The 15,852-nt window shown below is 56.2% G+C and overlaps 2 protein-coding genes across 8 annotated transcripts; both read right to left on the bottom strand.

Annotated features, from left to right (window-relative positions):
* Positions 1 to 1,759: 1,759 nt before the first annotated feature.
* OVCA2 (OVCA2 serine hydrolase domain containing) lies at positions 1,760 to 3,456 on the bottom strand. The gene is made up of 2 exons (XM_005582466.4): positions 3,244 to 3,456; positions 1,760 to 2,878 (listed from the first exon to the last, which is right to left on the bottom strand). The coding sequence occupies exons 1-2, from the start codon at positions 3,425 to 3,427 to the stop codon at positions 2,379 to 2,381; spliced, it is 684 nt and encodes a 227-aa protein (XP_005582523.1). The 5' UTR covers positions 3,428 to 3,456; the 3' UTR covers positions 1,760 to 2,378.
* On the bottom strand, positions 1,760 to 15,829 carry DPH1 (diphthamide biosynthesis 1). Of its 7 annotated transcripts, none has more exons than XR_012425117.1 (14): positions 15,752 to 15,829; positions 11,650 to 11,896; positions 11,464 to 11,527; positions 11,126 to 11,231; positions 9,079 to 9,200; positions 8,485 to 8,642; positions 8,215 to 8,336; positions 5,694 to 5,762; positions 5,144 to 5,300; positions 4,917 to 5,017; positions 4,335 to 4,413; positions 3,881 to 4,021; positions 3,244 to 3,707; positions 1,760 to 2,878 (listed from the first exon to the last, which is right to left on the bottom strand). XR_012425117.1 is itself a non-coding variant. In XM_045375662.3 (13 exons), exons 1-12 carry the CDS (start codon positions 15,810 to 15,812, stop codon positions 3,618 to 3,620), a joined length of 1,317 nt encoding a protein of 438 aa, XP_045231597.1. In that variant the 5' UTR covers positions 15,813 to 15,829; the 3' UTR covers positions 1,760 to 2,434; positions 3,600 to 3,617. The 7 variants fall into 7 exon arrangements, 2 of the variants coding, with proteins under 2 accessions (XP_045231597.1, XP_073874313.1); XR_012425118.1 differs by having other exon boundaries at positions 11,650 to 11,802; XR_012425116.1 differs by lacking the exon at positions 11,126 to 11,231.
* Between the last annotated feature and the right edge of the window lie 23 nt (positions 15,830 to 15,852).

Below are 15,852 nucleotides of genomic sequence, written 5' to 3'. Positions count from 1 at the left end.
CCATCACACACAAGATGGTGAAACCCTTCTCTACAAAAAATACAAAAATTAGCCGGGCATGGTGATGTGCACTTGCAGCCCCAGCTACTTGGGAGGCTGAGGGGGGAGGATGGATGGCCTGAGCCCAGGAGGCGGAGGCCATCAAGACTGTGCCACTGCACTCCAGCCTGGGTGACAGAGTCAGACCTTGTCTTTTATTGATTTATTTTGAGACGGAGTCTCCCTCTGTCACCCAGGCTGGAGTGCAATGGCACAATCTTGGCTCACTGCAAGCTCTGCCTCCTGGGTTCGAGCGATTCTCCTGCCTCAGCCTCCCGAAGTAGCTGGGATTACAGGTACCCACCACCACGCCCGGCTAATTTTTTGTATTTTTAGTAGAGACGGGGTTTCACCACGTTAGCCAGGATGGTCTCGATCTCCTGACCTTGTGGTCCGCCCGCCTCGGCCTCCCAAAGTGCTGGGATTACAGGCATGAGCCACCACGCCTGGCCCAGACCTTGTCTTTAAAAGTAAAGAGAAGAAAGAGTGGGCCGGGCGCGGTGGCTCAAGCCTGTAATCCCAGCACTTTGGGAGGCCGAGACGGGCGGATCACAAGGTCAGGAGATCGAGACCATCCTGGGTAACACAGTGAAACCCCGTCTCTACTAAAAATACAAAAACTTAGCCGGGCGAGGTGGCAGGCGCCTGTAGTCCCAGCTACTCGGGAGGCTGAGGCAGGAGAATGGCGTGAACCCGGGAGGCGGAGCTTGCAGTGAGCTGAGATCCGGCCACTGCACTCCAGCCTGGGTGACAGAGCGAGACTCCGTCTCAAAAAAAAAAAAAAAAAAAAAAAAAAAAAGAAAGAGTGGGCAATCCTAGCTAGGTGTAGTGGCTCAGGCCTATAATTCTAGCACTTTGGGACGCTGAGGCAGGTGGATTGTTTGAGCTAAAGAGTTTGAGACCAGCCTGGGCAACATGGCAAAACCCTGTCTCTGCAAAAAAATATAGAAATTAGCCAGGCATGGTGGCGCATGCCTGTAATGCCAGCTACTCAAGAGACTGAGACAGAATTGCACGAACCCAGGAGGTCGAGATTGCAGTGAGCCAGGATCTTGGCTACTGCTCCCCAGCCTGGATGACAGAGTGAGCCTGTCTCAAAAAAAAAAAAAAAAAAGAAAGAAAGAAACTAACAATCCTCAAAGTATCCAAGAACAACTAACTACACTCCCCAAAGAGAAAACCAGCTGGATTGCTTAGGCCTTGGCTGTAGTCACTGAAGAATGGCATCAATCTCAGAAACCCTGAAGATGGGATCAATTTAGGAAGAGGCTGTTTGTTCTGTACTGTCTCTGGCCTCCACCCAAGGTCTGGCATCAACCACCCTTCAAGCTCATAGTTCAGCGAGGTTAGAGCACTTAGGGAGAAGTGGGGAACACAGCCAGGTTTTGAGAGAAGACCAGCACACAGCTCTCAGGGATCTGGATAGAGAAGACTAAATTACTGTGGTTCAGGCAGCCTTGCCAGGTGATGTCTTCCCAAAACTTCTCAGATGTATATTCCTCCCTGATTGTGCCACCGAGGCCTCCTTCCCTTCAGTTTGGGCCTTCAAACTTCCACCAATAACGTGTGAGTATGTGCCCCCATGCAGGAGCTTGTCCTGGGACTCACAACTGGAAACATCTCCCTGCTTGGTGCTGCCCAGAAGACCATGTAGATGGCCAAGAAACCGACTTCCATTATAAAATTGTTTGTGTGTGTACCAGGAAAAAGATGCTCAAAATCCAAATCACCACTTTATTATGTGGCAGTCACCATGGTGCCAGCCTCTGTCTTCCCCATGTCACCCTCCTAATCCAGGGCTCTCCAATCATTTTCTCTTTTTTTTTTTTTTTTTTTTGAGACGGAGTCTCGCTGTCGCCCAGGCTGGAGTGCAGTGGCGCGATCTCGGCTCACTGCAAGCTCCGCCTCCCGGGTTTACGCCATTCTCCTGCCTCAGCCTCCCGAGTAGCTGGGACTACAGGCACCCACAACCGCGCCCGGCTAATTTTTTGTATTTTTAGTAGAGACGGGATTTCACCGTGGTCTCGATCTCCTGACCTTGTGATCCGCCCGCCTCGGCCTCCCAAAGTGCTGGGATTACAGGCGTGAGCCACCGCGCCCGGCCTTCCAATCATTTTCATGTTTGAGTTTCACAAGTCAATGTCCATTAAGGCCTTGTGCTCCCCTTTTCTTCAATACAAGGCAGGGTCCATATAATTTGGGTCTCAAGAATTGATAGTTGTCTCTTAACTGGTCCTGGTGAGGTGCACTCACAGCAGTGGAGGGCCCTGGGAGGGCACAGATGAGGGAGGCTACCCCAAGAGGGGCTGGATGTAGGAGCAGAGACATTTCTTGATCTTTCACTCTGCAAACTGGTCCAAGAACTTGAGGTAGGCCTGACGCTGGGCTGCAGCTGCTGGAATGAAGTGGCCACCAGAGTGGGTGAGGGTGATGGCTCCGGGGAATCGGCTGGCCAATTGCATACTCTCCGGAGAGGGGATGACTTTGTCAGTGTCCCCGAAAACATGGAGTGAAGGCAATGACAAGGGCCTTTGCAGGATGGATTCCTTGAACCCAAGGCCCCGGGGACAGAAACCAGATACCAAGATGATAAACCGTGGCAAGGGGAAGCGGGGATCGCCTGCCTGGCCCAGGGCACATATAAAGGCTGCTAGCGCAGCCCCTTGGCTGAAACCAAGAAGGCCGTCAAAAGGCCCCAGCCTGCTGAGTGCCTGCGCCACCATCCCCAGGGATTCCTCCAGGCCCCTGCATACGGCGGGCTCTTCCAATGCGGAGAAAACGTCCGCCTCCTGCTCTGAAAACCACCAGCCTCGAGGCTGCTCCTCTGGAGGGCAGGACCCTACAGCGGTATGGGGAAAGAGGATGGGATTAGGGCATGGGAGGCTCCAGGAAGGAAAGAAATGAGAAAGGGCGGGAGGGTTCCAGATGACAGGAAAAGAGGGAATCGAGGCGAAAGTCTGGGGGAAATGAGAGGCGGGGAATGGATTGGCCTGAACAGGAGACAGCGGAAGACGACGACGAAGGCGGAAGCCTGGGAGGACAGGCTGCAGTTTGAGCAAGAGGGTATGGGCCGCGAGAAACGAAGGGTGTGGACTGGGTGGGAGGAATGAGGGTGGACGCAGGGTGGGGGATGCTGAGGGGTGTCGAGGGGACGAAACATGAGGGAGAAAACTGAGCGTATTTCCGGAGCAGGGCTCGTCTCACCGAAGTCTGATCTGGCGCCCTCGGGGCCCGGGGCGTCGGGGACCGGGTGCGGGCCGCTGAGGCACACGAGCTCGGCGCGGGCCCGCAGCGCCTTCCTCAGCGCCCCGGTCTTCTCGCGGAAGCCCCGCTCGCTCTGCCGGAAGCCCGCCAGGCACAGGACCCGCAGGGGTCGCTGCGCGGCCATTATGACCGGCAAGGAGCGACGGAAGCACCGGAAGCGGTCTTTCCCCGACCGGAAGTAGAATGCAAAGGGCGGAGCCAATAGTCCGCAACACCCTGAAGGCGGGCCTTGGAGCGCCAAGGCGTTCCCATGACAACGGCAAAGGGCGGGGCGCAGCCAGAGCAAGGGCGGATACCTGAGACCCCGGAGCTTGTCAAGGAGCAAGCGGCGCCACCTTCTTGTCTCTGCAGCTGCAGTCCTCGCAAGCCACGGCTGAAGGGGGATGCGTGGACCCCTCCTGCACCTGAGGTTGCAGACTTTGGTCAGGGTCTCGTTTCTGCGACCCTGCATTTCCCTCCGCTCCGCTCCTGTGCATTTCCCGTCGCGGTCGCAGGGCGGCGGCCTCGGCTCGTGTCGCCAGGGAGGCGGCCAGTGCCCAGGCGCGGTCTCTCCTCCCTCCGGGCAGCCCCCGCCTACCTTCCCCCGCGTGGGTCGGCCCGGGGTCTGGGGACGTCGGTCCAGGCCGTGGTTCACCGTCCAGGGCCCCAAGGAGCTGCCAGCGTAGAAGTCCATCGGGTAGGGCTGCTGCCAGGAAATGTCCCTCAGAGCCACGGCCGCCTAGGGGAGGGGAGCGGAAAATAGCATTCGCCAGTGTTTTTCTGCTCCTGGATTACTGAATTCAGTCCTCACGACGACGGCCTGTGAAGGGCACACTGTCCCCCACCACAGAAGGGAAATGTGTGGTTCGGAGAGGTTCAGGGCCTTGCCTAAGGCTACACAGCTAGGAGGTGACTCCGTTGGAGAAATCGAGACAGTCAGACTCCGGAATCTATGAACATAGCAAAATGTTGCCCACCCACACCACTCCACTGCAGACCTCGCCTTTGAGAACCACGTCTAAAGCCCACTCTCTCCCAGAGCTTGGTGTTACCTCATAGGGTGTCAGCAGAGGCTTGGGGAAGGCTGTGCCCCAGTCAATGGAGAGACGTGGACATGCCACCTGCACCCACCTGGAAAGGGAAGCCAGGTCAGACCCTAGGAAGGGTCTCCTCTGCCAGCAGCATGCTGAAGACCATGACAGTGCCCTAGCACACCCATTCATTAACAGGCTTTATGAATCCTAAAGTAAAGACAGTGACCCACTGCTGTTTGGAATACCGTGTTGTTGCGTGTTTTCTCCTGTTTCCTCTGCCGACAATGAGCTTTCCAGGGCAGCTCACTGGTGATAGTACCCCCAGAACCAAATTTAGTACCTGGTACAGGGCAGGTGTCAGCCACCACTCAAACGCATCTCACAAGGACAAATGTGATGGTGCCATTGCCTGTGAGCCCCAGAGTCCCAAAGCAGGGATGACCCAGTTAGCCCTCCCAGGGAGGTCTCTGTAAACATTAAAATTCCATGGCCATGGAAGCAATTCCTGTTGGCTCCAGCCTTTAAGACGAGATGGGCAAGACCCAGCTTCTAAGTTTCTTTAGCCAATCATAGCCAAGCAGGTAAGGTGGGGGAACTCACACATCCACCTCGGGAAGTAGGCCAAGCTTGCTGGGGAAGATCTCAGAGAGCAGCAGCCTCACGAAGGAAAGGCCCAAGGCTCGGAGTCGAGATTCCAGGTGCTGTTGGGAGAGGGAGACAGGGTGGGGGTCACCTAATCAAGCAAAGGTGAACCTGTGGCCTACAGGTTTTCCCAGCTGTGTTCCCAGCCACTGCCCTCCTCCAGAGGCTGTCCTGAGCCCACTGACCTCCAGGATCTTAGGACTGCCCTGGCGGCCCAGAGTGCCCAGAATAAGGCCCCAGGACTTAGCGGAGCGGGCGGTGGCTATGGCTTCCTGGCGAGCAGCCCGCATGCGCTGGTGGTCATAGTGCTCTCTGGACAGGACTTTGCTGTACGGGTCATACCTGGAAAAGCAGCAGTCAGGGTCACAGTGCAGCCACTGTGGGGACTACGACTGTGCACACAGCTCCTGACTCAGCCCCGTGGGCTCCTGAACCTTTAGGCCCCACGCAGGTAATTAGGAACAGAGGCAAGAGCGGGGATTGTCATTAGGAAGACCTGTCCCATAGCTGAGCAGACACAAGAGACGGCGGCTTTAGGATCTCAGTGGAAACCCCAGGAGACGGGTAGGCAACAGCAGCCCTGGAGCTAATGCCCAGATCCAGGGCCCGAGTGCCTCAGATCCTTAGGGCTGGTGGCTCAGTGGCCAGGAAATGGGGATGCAGCCCATTGAGGGCCTCGGTGGCGGGAGTCTCACCCCACACTAGCTGGTCAGCCCAGCCCGGCCCAGCTCATACCGGTAAGCGGGGACATTGGGGTTGGCAATCATGACAGACTCCAGATGGAAGCGGCCATCTCCAAGATACCTGCAGGGGTGGAAAGGAGGCTGTGAGTGTGGTTTGGGGCAGCAGAAGAGGCACTTGCTGGCTTAGAAGTCCACAGGGCTGGCGGGGCACGGTGGCGCACGCCTGTAATCCCAGCACTTTGGGAGGCCGAGGCGGGCAGATCACGAGGTCAGGAGATAAAGACCATCCCGGCTAGCAAGGTGAAACCCCGTCTCTACTAAAAATACAAAAAACTTAGCTGGGCATGGTGGCACGCATCTGTAGTTCCAGCTACTGGGGAGGCTGAGGCAGAAGAATCACTTGAACCTGGGAGGCGGAGGCTGCAGTGAGCCGAGATCGTACCACTGCACTCCAACCTGGGTGACAGAGCGAGACTCTGTCTCAAAAAAAAAAGTCCAGAGGACTGAGTTCCCGGCTGGCTGTGCTGTGACTCTGTGTGAACTGGGACAAGCCATCATTTCACCTCTTGGAGCCTTGGTTTTCTCACATGTGAGATGAGGAGTTTGAACTGGATGACTCTATTTACATAATGCAGAATCGAGGAACTGTCCCACCCCAAGCTTCTGGGGAAGAGTGAAGGAGCAGCCCGGCCACGGGGAGGCCACCTGGGGTTCTAGAGATCCTCATTTGGAAGTTGGGGAACAGCTTCTCCTTTACAAGCTCCATACAGATGTGGACAGTAGTGTTCAAGTAACCAACATTTCTGGCACTGTGGAAGACAGTTTTTCACAGACACGGGTGGGAGTGGGGGATGGTTTCAGGATGAAACTGTCCCACCTCAGATCATCAGGCATTAGAATCTCAGAAGGATCATGCAGCCTAGATCCCTCACAGACACAGGTCACGGCAGGGTTTGAGCTACGAGAATCTCACGCCATGGTGGATCTGACAGGAGTGGCGCTCAGGCGGTCATGCTGGCTGGCCCACCCCTCACCTTCCACTGTGCGGCAGGGTTCCTAACAGGCCATGGGACCAGGGTTGGGGACCTCTGATCGATGCTGTACATGAGGTCGCAGGGCATACAACGGCTACTTTCTGCCCAAACTAGCTCTTGGGCCCAGTTACTGAGTTACAACAATAGCTACCTCATTTTCATTTTGTTGTTGTTGTTTTTTTCAGACAGGGTCTTACTCTGTCATCCAGGCTGAGTGATTCAGTCACGGCTCACTGCAGCCTCAACCTCCCAGGCTCAAGCGATCCTGTCACCTAAGCCTCCTGAGGAGCTGGGACTCCAGGCATGGACACCATACCCAGCCAATTTTCCTTCTTTCCTTTTCCTTTCTCTTTTCTTTTTTGGAGAGAACAGGGTTTCATGATGTTGCCCAGGCTGGTCTCAGACTCCTGGACATATGCAATTCTCCTGCCTTGGCCTCCCAAAGTGTTGGGATTACAGGCGTGAGCCACCGCGCCCGGCCAACAGCTACTGTGTATTGGACTTGTGCCTTCTATGTACCAGGCACAGACTAAGTACCTGAAGTGAATTAGTTCACGCAGTCCTATCTACTCATCCTCCAAGATACGTATAGTATACCTATTTTACAGAAGATACAACTGAGGCTCAGGGATGTTAAGAAACTTGCCTAATATTAAACAGCTAGGAAGCAGTGTATCTGAAGCTCAGCCCCAGGCTGTACCAAGTGTGCCCGTAGACATGCTGTCCCTGACAGTAGCTTCCCAGCCCTGCAGACTCCAGAGTGTGGAAGATAACCTGCCTGTGGCAGCTCCTTCTCTCCCTCTTGGAGACCACACTTCATTCTGATGAATGGCTAACACTCAGGGTGTCCCTCCCTCCAACATACACTTTGAAGCCCCCAAGGGTAGAAACCGAGTGGTGCGGGCACAGGGGGAATGCAGCTCAGGGAGCAGGGCTGCCAGGTCTGGGCTGGGGAAGGCCCTGATGTGGACCTGTCTAGGGGCAGGGGTGTCAGGCCTGTGGGAACAGCCTCTGAAGTCCCAGACGTGGGACTGAGCCAGGGAGTGCCCCTCCCTCCCAGACATTAGTAAGGAACAGGGCTCCCTTCCCTGGTCCCAGCTGGGGGAGCTGTCGGCTCTCAGGCTGGCTGCATTCACACAACATTAAGCATTTCCATTACCTAAAATAATTAGGCGGCAGGAGACACACTGCTTCTGCTTGTTAGCTGTCCGGATGGTAAATTAATGGGGCTGCAGCCTGGGCGTGCCCATCCATCTTCTCCAATTATATTCCCACCATTTCCAGCCCACCCTCATCCCCCGCATCAGCCCCTCTGACTCCTGCCCCCACCCTGCACAGCTTTCTGGGTGGTGGACTGGGCAATGGAGAAAGCGACAGTAAACCTGAAGTCTGGTCCCTGTTTGGTCCCCACCTTGCAGTGTGACCTTGGGCAGGTAAGGAACGTTAGATTTGGTTTCTTTCCTGGATGATGAACCTCAGGCTCCCTCCCAGGATACACTCATGTCTCTAGGATGTACTTGGCCCCCATTTTTAACTTACACAACGGCCTCCACCTCTTCGGGCAGTCGGGGGGATGTGCAGCCCAGAATCTCTCCAGGGGACAGGGGCTTGCACTGTGGGACACTCACACGGTACTCAGCTTTCAGCTCCTGGGCGGCTGCCTGTAGGAATGACGAGGGAAGGGAAGCCAGTGGCTGGGGCAGGAGAGCCAGGGCTGAGAAACAGCCTGGAGCACCTGGGGATCCAGCAACAGCCAGAGAGCGGCTGCTGTCCACCCTGCGGGAGGCCGAGGATCCTCGTTCCACTCACCTGCAAGGTCGACACAAACTGAATGGTGCTGACCAGGGCAAGGGCGGTGGCTGGGGGAAAGGTGAGGCGGAGAGAGTCCAGGAGGTGGGCAGTGTCTATCCGGATGTCCACAAAGACGTACAGCACCCGGAAGTCTTGGGCCGAGGTGTCCATGGGAACTGCGGGAGGGAGGAGTTCAGGGGCTGTTTGGGAGGCAGGAGCAGCAGAGGGCCCGGCCCAGGCTCAGGTCTCTGAGCAACCAGGCCCAGTGGCTTCAGCCTGGGGGTAAAAGGGCAGGGTAGGAGAAGAGGGGGTCACGGGTCCCCAAGAAGCGCCTTCTCAATCAGACTTCTCTGTCACCCGGCCAGGGCCTGGCCTGCTCTACGACCAGCAGTCTTTCAAACACCCGCATCTGGGACAGAGCACAGTTGCCAAGGCAACCAAATCCAAAGGAAAGATGTACCTGCAGAGCAGGCAGGCAGAGGCCACCCCAGAAACCAGGAGGGACCTCGTGTCTCCAAGCAGGACAAGAAGCCACTGCCGTGGGGAAGACGAGTGTGCAGCCTGCCCCCCTGCCAGCCCCGCCACTGTCCAGGTGTCCTGGTCCCGCCATACCCAGGCAACTGTGGCCATAGTGCACCAAGAAGTCAGCTCCCAGGGCCCTCGCCGTGAAGTCATCCACACAGCAAGCCCCATAGGTCACGTCACCCATCACCATCACTTCAGCCTCCGTGAACCTGTGGGGGGGGCAGAGAGTGGGACAGGGACACAGGGAGTGGGGTGGGAGAGACCCAATGCTGGGAGGGTGTCTCAGGGCCCAGCTCCTCTCTCCCTACTTCTCCAGTTCCTTGGGTTGGCAGCTGCCACTTCTGCCAACAAAGAGTAGGAGGGGCACAGCTGCCACCTCCCCCAGCCTGGCAACCGCTCCTGGAACTGTTGCTGCACGAGGACCCTCATTCCTCTGCCCAGGCTCAGGCTGCAGGAGGGACCCCAACCCTCAGTCCGGCATACATGGGGTCAAAACACAGATATCCCCTGCCCTGACTCACCCACCCAGAGCAGTGAGCACGCACATACACGCAAAGGTCCTCACTCTCACGCTGAGGCTGCGGTGGGCGTAGGTGTGGCTGTATGGATACACACAGCCCCCATCTCGCCTGGACCCCCACTCCCTCCCCACCACAGGCAGGGCCCCCACTCCCTCCCCACCACAGGACCCCACTTCCTCCCCACCACAGGCAGGGCCCCCACTCCCTCCCCACCACAGGACCCCCACTCCCTCCCCACCATAGACAGGGCCCTCTCGCCTGGACCCCCACTCCCTCCCCACCACAGGCAGGGCCCTCTTGCCTGGACCCCCACTCCCTCCCCACCACAGGCAGGGTCCTCTTGCCTGGACCCCCACTCCCTCCCCACCACAGGCAGGGCCCTCTTGCCTGGACCCCCACTCCCTCCCCACCACAGGCAGGACCCCCACTACCTCCCCACCACAGGCAGGGTCCTTGGTGCACAGGACGGGGGACCCAGGCACAGGTCCCCCACAGCACATGGCGCCACCTACATGCCTCCTGCCTCAGGAAGAGGAGGCTCCGGCCAGAACACTGCGGTGGGATCTGCTGCCAGGCCAGAATCACTGGGGGAGGGGGTGGGTGGGGAAGATGTGGGTGGGGAAGACCCTGTACCCCTAAACTCACCCTAGGAATGGAGGAGAACCCCCTCTTCCTTGGAAGAGACTCACACTTGGGGTGTGGAGCCTGGCTCAGTGACTGGGGTCCCCCCATCTTTCCCCTGGGGGTGTGGCAGTGGAAGAGTTGAGCTCCTGCTAGTCACCCCCTCCTCCACCGCCTTCCCCAAATCAGGCTGTGCCCAGAAGCAGATTATTTAGCTCCTTAGAATGCAGCCCAAGCATCTGAGTCAGCCAGAGCACTTAATTTTTTATAGATTAAAATGTATGCAAATTGGCCTGAGCCCCAGAGAGCATCCCCAAGGGGCAATAGGGTAGGAGCAGGGAAGTGAGTTTGTGGTAACAGGATGGTGGGGGGAAGGAGGCAGCAGGGGAAGGGGAGGGGGCAACAGGGGAGGGGGAGGGGGAGCAGAGGAGGGGCAACAGGGGAGGGGGAAGGGGCAACAAGGGAGGCAGGGGGGAGCAGGGGAGGGGGGAGCAGGGGAGGGGGATGGGGCAGCAGGGGAGGGGGATGGGGGAGCAGGGGAGGGGAAGGGGGAACAGGGGAGGGGAAGGGGGAACAGGGGAGGGGGAAGGGGCAACAGGGGAGGGGGAGGAAGCAGGAGGGGAGGCAGAGGGGTGAGATAGGGAGGGGGCAAGAGGGAAGGGGGAGGGAGAGCAGGGGAGGGGGATGGGGAGCAGGGGAGGGAGGGGGATGGGGCAGCAGGGGAGTGGGAGGTTCCCAGCATGGGATGACGTCCCCTTTCTTCCTTCCCCTCCCCTGTTCCTGTGCTGGTTCCAGATGGCTAAGCTCTCACCCTCCCCACCAAGGATGGCTCATTGTATTGCAGAAACTTAGAGTGACAGGGGTAGGATGTAGAGGAACTGAATACCTTCTCCCAGACACTCCGTGCTCCAAACCCATCCTTGCTCTACTTCCCCAAATGTGCCTGAGGAAAAGGTGCCCCCGGCGCCCCCACCAGCAGACCTCTCACTGACCACTCAGCACATTTCAGGGGCGGCTTGGAGAATTCTCAGGTTCCTCCCTGGGTCCTACCACCTGCTCTGGGTGCAGCTTTGAAGACGCTGGGATTGGTTTCTTTCTCTGTCCCAAATGTTTAGGGAGGAGAGATTTGCAGGGACACGCAGGGCCTCAGCAAGCTGGAGATTTGTTTCGGGTTTTCCCTTAGTGTGTGCGTGGTTGTGGGAGGGAAAGGGGGACGGCGGAGGTCCAGAAGGAAAAAATGCCCGCCACCAGGGCATTAACCACCCGGGTAATGAGCATAGGGGGTGGGAGCAGCCTGGCTCAGCCTCCTCTCCAGGGTCCCAAGCCTCACCTTTCCAAGATATCCACGATGGTACAGGCAAAGAGGAGGAGGCCTTCCGGCATTTGCAAGGCCACTGCGAGACAGAGCAAAGACGTGAGAGGTGGAGGGCTAGGAAGGGGCTGCAAGGGGGACGCTGTCCCATCCGGGCCAGGCAGCCCCTCCACCCCCACCCCAGCTCAATGATCACGGGCTCACCCTTCTTGGCCTGGGCTTGTTGGATCCTCCAGATGGTCTTGGGGATCTCAAAGTTGTAGTTGGAAGGCAGGACCTGGATTGCTGCCTGCAGCTGGGAGTTCTTCAGGATCTCAGGGGGGATCTGATTGGCCACGCGGCCCCGAGGGGCCCGAACTAGAATGGATATAAGGCCTGAGCTGGTGTCTGTCTTTGGCCGCAGCCAGACTGAGGTGGAATAGGGACCCCTTTTCAGGGTCTGTCGGTGCCCCTACTCAAGCATAGAAATAAAAAATTTTGAGTCATCTCAAGAAAAGTCCCAGGCATCTTAGCTAGCCCTATAACCAGCAATTAGGGAAGTCAGTAACTTGCTAAACAAGAAGATAATAAACAACAGTCACTCAAGTCAGAGTCATGAGATGTCTGGTTCCCCATAGGAACTAAAGATAACATCTTGACATATAGCCCTAAGTTGTTTTTCGGAAACCAGGACCCCCCCACCAGATGAAAAATGCCAACTAATTGCTGTCATGTAAGACCTAAGACAGACTGAAGCCAGAAAGTAGGTAAGAAATTTCCAGAAATTCCCCAGCCCTTAATTCACTTTAAAGACCCCCTGCAGCCCAGCCTTTAAAAACCCTTTGTGAGGCCGGGCGCGGTGGCTCAAGCCTGTAATCCCAGTACTTTGGGAGGCCGAGGCGGGTGGATCACGAAGTCAGGAGATCGAGACCATCCTGGCTAACATGGTGAAACCCCGTCTCTACTAAAAATACAAAAAACTAGCCGGGCGTGGTGGCGGGCGCCTGTAGTCCCAGCTACTCGGAGGCTGAGGCAGGAGAATGGCGTAAACCCGGAAGGCGGAGCGTGCAGTGAGCCGAGATCGCGCCACTGCACTCCAGCCTGGGTGACACAGCGAGACTCCGTCTCAAAAAAAAAAAAAAAAAAAAAAAAAAACCCTTTGTGGCCGGCACCACAGCTCACGCCTGGAATCCCAAAGTGCTGGGAGACTGAGGCGGGCGGATCACGAGGTCAGGAGATCGAGACCATCCTGACTAGCAAGGTGAAACCCCGTCTCTACCAAACATACAAAAACTTAGCCGGGCATGGTGGCGGGCGCCTGTAATCCCAGCTACTCTGGAGGCTGAGGCAGGAGAAATGGCGTGAACCCGGGAGGCGGAGCTTGCAGTGAGCCAGGACTGCGCCACTGCACTCCAGCCTGGGCAACAGAGCGAGACTCCGTCTCTAAATAAATAAATAAATAAATAAAATTTAAAAAATAAAAACCCTTTGCTTGCAAGCCATCAGGGAGTTTAGGTCTTAAGCCTCAGCTGCCCAGTCTCCCTGCTTGGCGTCTTACAATAAATGCTTGTTCTCTCCCTGCAAATCTCAATGTCAGTGTTTGGCTTTGCTTTGTGAGGACAGGGAGACCCAAGTTGAGTTCAGTAACAAGACCCAGCTAAGCTGTTAACTCCACCGAGTTTAAGGGCCAGATCCAGACACCAAGGGGGTTGGCCCAGCTTTCGTTCTCACTGAATTCATCCCGAAGGTAGAGACAATTCATTAAGCCAGAAGGTAACCGGTATAATTTCCATGTTGTGAAATTACTGGGAATGGAAGACTTGAGCCCATGAATAGAATATGGCTCACCTTCTTCCTCAGGAGAGTAGAGGTGACACCAGGGGGCTAAGGAGCAAAGAATGAGTCTGAGCCCACATACTGCTCCTTGATAGAGAACAGCCCTGCGGGCCGGGCGCGGTGGCTCACGCCTGTAATCCCAGCACTTTGGGAGGCCGAGACGGGCGGATCACGAGGTCAGGAGATCGAGACCATCCTGGCGAACACGGTGAAACCCCGTCTCTACTAAAAAATACAAAAAACTAGCCGGGCGCGGTGGCGGGTGCCTGTAGTCCCAGCTACTCGGGAGGCTGAGGCAGGAGAATGGCGTGAACCCGGGAGGCGGAGCTTGCAGTGAGCTGAGATCCGGCCACTGCACTCCAGCCTGGGCGGCAGAGGGAGACTCCGTCTCAAAAAAAAAAAAAAAAAATAATAATAATAATAATAATAATAATGAAAAGAGAACAGCCCTAATAATAATAATAAAAGAGAACAGCCCTGCGGAAAACCCAAGAGTCAGTCTAGCCAGCCCAGCCACCCTGGGAGAATGTCTCCTCACTCCCACCTCCTGAGGATGCCTTGAAGGTTTGAGCTTCTAGATATGAGGTCTATAAGCAAACCATTAAACATGAATACTAACTTAAAAGACTGCCCTCCTTACTCCGAATCCCACTGACTATGGCCACACTGGTTAATTCTTTCACACTTACCTCTCCTCATTTAAAAGGGAAATAAACATCATACACTGACTTAGTTGTCCCATTGCTCCTCCTTACTCTTAAGCCAGGAAAGATGGGAAGAACACTTGAGTCAGGGTGGTGGACGTACCAGTAAGGACAGAAAAGTGACCTTGTCCCTTAGGGACCAGTAGTCTAGCAAAGACAGGTTTACACATAATTACAACTCCTGGAGTAAAGGGGAAACCGTAGCGCTTAGCACGACTGCAGCCCTTACTCTGGTCTCACCCTGTTCCCCACAATTCAGCTTATTATTTTTTAAGGCAGGGTCTCACTCCATCACCCAGGCTGGAGCGCAGGGGCGCAGTCATGGTCCACTGCGGCCTTGACCTCCTGGGCTCAAACGATAATCCTCCCACCTCAGCCTCCCCAGTAGCTAGGACTACAAGCACTGCCAAGACGCACAGCTTTTTCTTTTTTTTTAGGCAGAATCTCACTCTGTCCGCCAGGCTGGAGTGCAGTGGCACCATCTCATCTCACCGCAACCTCAGCCTCCCGGGCTCAAGCAATTCTCCTGCCTCAGCCTCCCAAGCAGCTGGGATTACAGGCATGCACCACAACGCCTGGCTAATTTTTGTATTTTTAGTAGAGACAGGGTTTCAACATGTTGGCCAGGCTGGTCTTGAACTCCTGACATCAGGTGATCCGCCCACCTCTGCCTCCCAGAGTGCTGGGATTACAGGTGTGAGCCACCTCGCCCAGCCACACACAGCTATTTTTTAATTTTTTTGTGCATACAGGGTCCCCCTATCTTGCCCAGCCTGGTGTGGAATTCCTGGGCTCACACAATCCTCCTCAGCCTCCCAAAGTGCTCAGACTAAAGGTGTAAGCCACTATGCCCTGCCCCCACATTAAGCTTAGTTCAACCCCGATATCTCTTTAGGAGCCAGTCTGAGGATACGAAAAGGCAAGAAATTAACTTATTCAACGAATATGTATTGAGACTGTACTGTGTGCCACAACTTCTGCTAAGGCCCCACACTATGATAGGAGGGATCCGCTCAGATTTGAGGCTTCACCCACCGTGTGGGCGGCGGTGGGGATGGTTCAGTGGAGATCTAGTCTGGCAGGCTGGGACCCTGAGACCAGATTTGAACGTTACCACTGCTATGGTTTTTGGTCAGTTGTTTCGAAAGCCTTGGACAATCAGCCTAGGCTTCCTAGGCCCATCACAGATCCTCCTCTGACAGGTCCCTAGTGGTCGTTGGGGTGTAGGAGCTGCTAACATTAGCCCTTCAATGTGTCCCAGGGGCCAGGAGGCACCTCCTCCTTCATCACAAAGCTATGATATGTTTACATTAACATTCCCCCAGTAGACTGAGATCTCTGATCCCAGTACCTGCACCCAGCGCAGGCCTGGCATTCGGTGGGCGCCTAGTTAATGCCTGGCGAATGAAACCTTGTGCCTCTTCCCTGAAAGCATTCCCTGAGGGAGCACTCGTAAGACGCCAGCTGCAACGGGCCTGGCCCCTTCCCTCCCCGTCGAGTCCGTTTTATCCGTCAATCTTCCTGCGTCCGTCTGCCCGCTAAGGCAAGGCTGTAGTTTCCGATTTGAGGATTCAGGGCTGCTCTCGGTCGCGCCCTAAAGCTGCAAAAGACTGGTACCCCTGGGCTCCGGTTGACAGCGACCCCCAGGTGGTGACAGCGGCCCAAGGCGACTAACAGCGGGATCTAGAGAAGACGCTGCCGCCGTTAAAGGGGGTCGGTCCTATCCCTAACTTGGGGGCCCCGCCCCGAGATGCGAGGTCTGGAGGGCGCAGCGTTGCAGCACCCACCTCTGCCAGGGCCGTTTCGGCCGCCCTGCTCCGCTGCCCGGGACACAACCAGCGCCGCCATCACTTGCCTGAGCACGTGGTACTAAAAAGACAGCGCTGGA

The sequence above is a fragment of the Macaca fascicularis genome, chromosome 16 (genome assembly GCF_037993035.2).
Source record: "Macaca fascicularis isolate 582-1 chromosome 16, T2T-MFA8v1.1".
NCBI lineage: Eukaryota > Metazoa > Chordata > Mammalia > Primates > Cercopithecidae > Macaca > Macaca fascicularis.
This window is presented reverse-complemented; position numbering and strand designations above follow the sequence as displayed.

What these genes read in the sequence shown, in the direction of transcription:
- OVCA2 (XM_005582466.4), bottom strand. Translation starts at nt 3,427, where the DNA reads ATGGCCGCGCAGCGACCCCTGCGGGTCCTGTGCCTGGCGGGCTTCCGG. An exon ending in GGGCGCCAGATCAGACTTCG is followed by an intron (nt 2,879 to 3,243) that starts GTGAGACGAGCC and finishes ATACCGCTGTAG; the next exon opens with GGTCCTGCCCTCCAGAGGAG.
- DPH1 (XM_045375662.3), bottom strand. Translation starts at nt 15,812, where the DNA reads ATGGCGGCGCTGGTTGTGTCCCGGGCAGCGGAGCAGGGCGGCCGAAAC. An exon ending in CCGAAACGGCCCTGGCAGAG is followed by an intron (nt 11,803 to 15,751) that starts GTGGGTGCTGCA and finishes TATCCATTCTAG; the next exon opens with TTCGGGCCCCTCGGGGCCGC. An exon ending in ATCGTGGATATCTTGGAAAG is followed by an intron (nt 9,201 to 11,463) that starts GTGAGGCTTGGG and finishes CCCCCCCCACAG; the next exon opens with GTTCACGGAGGCTGAAGTGA.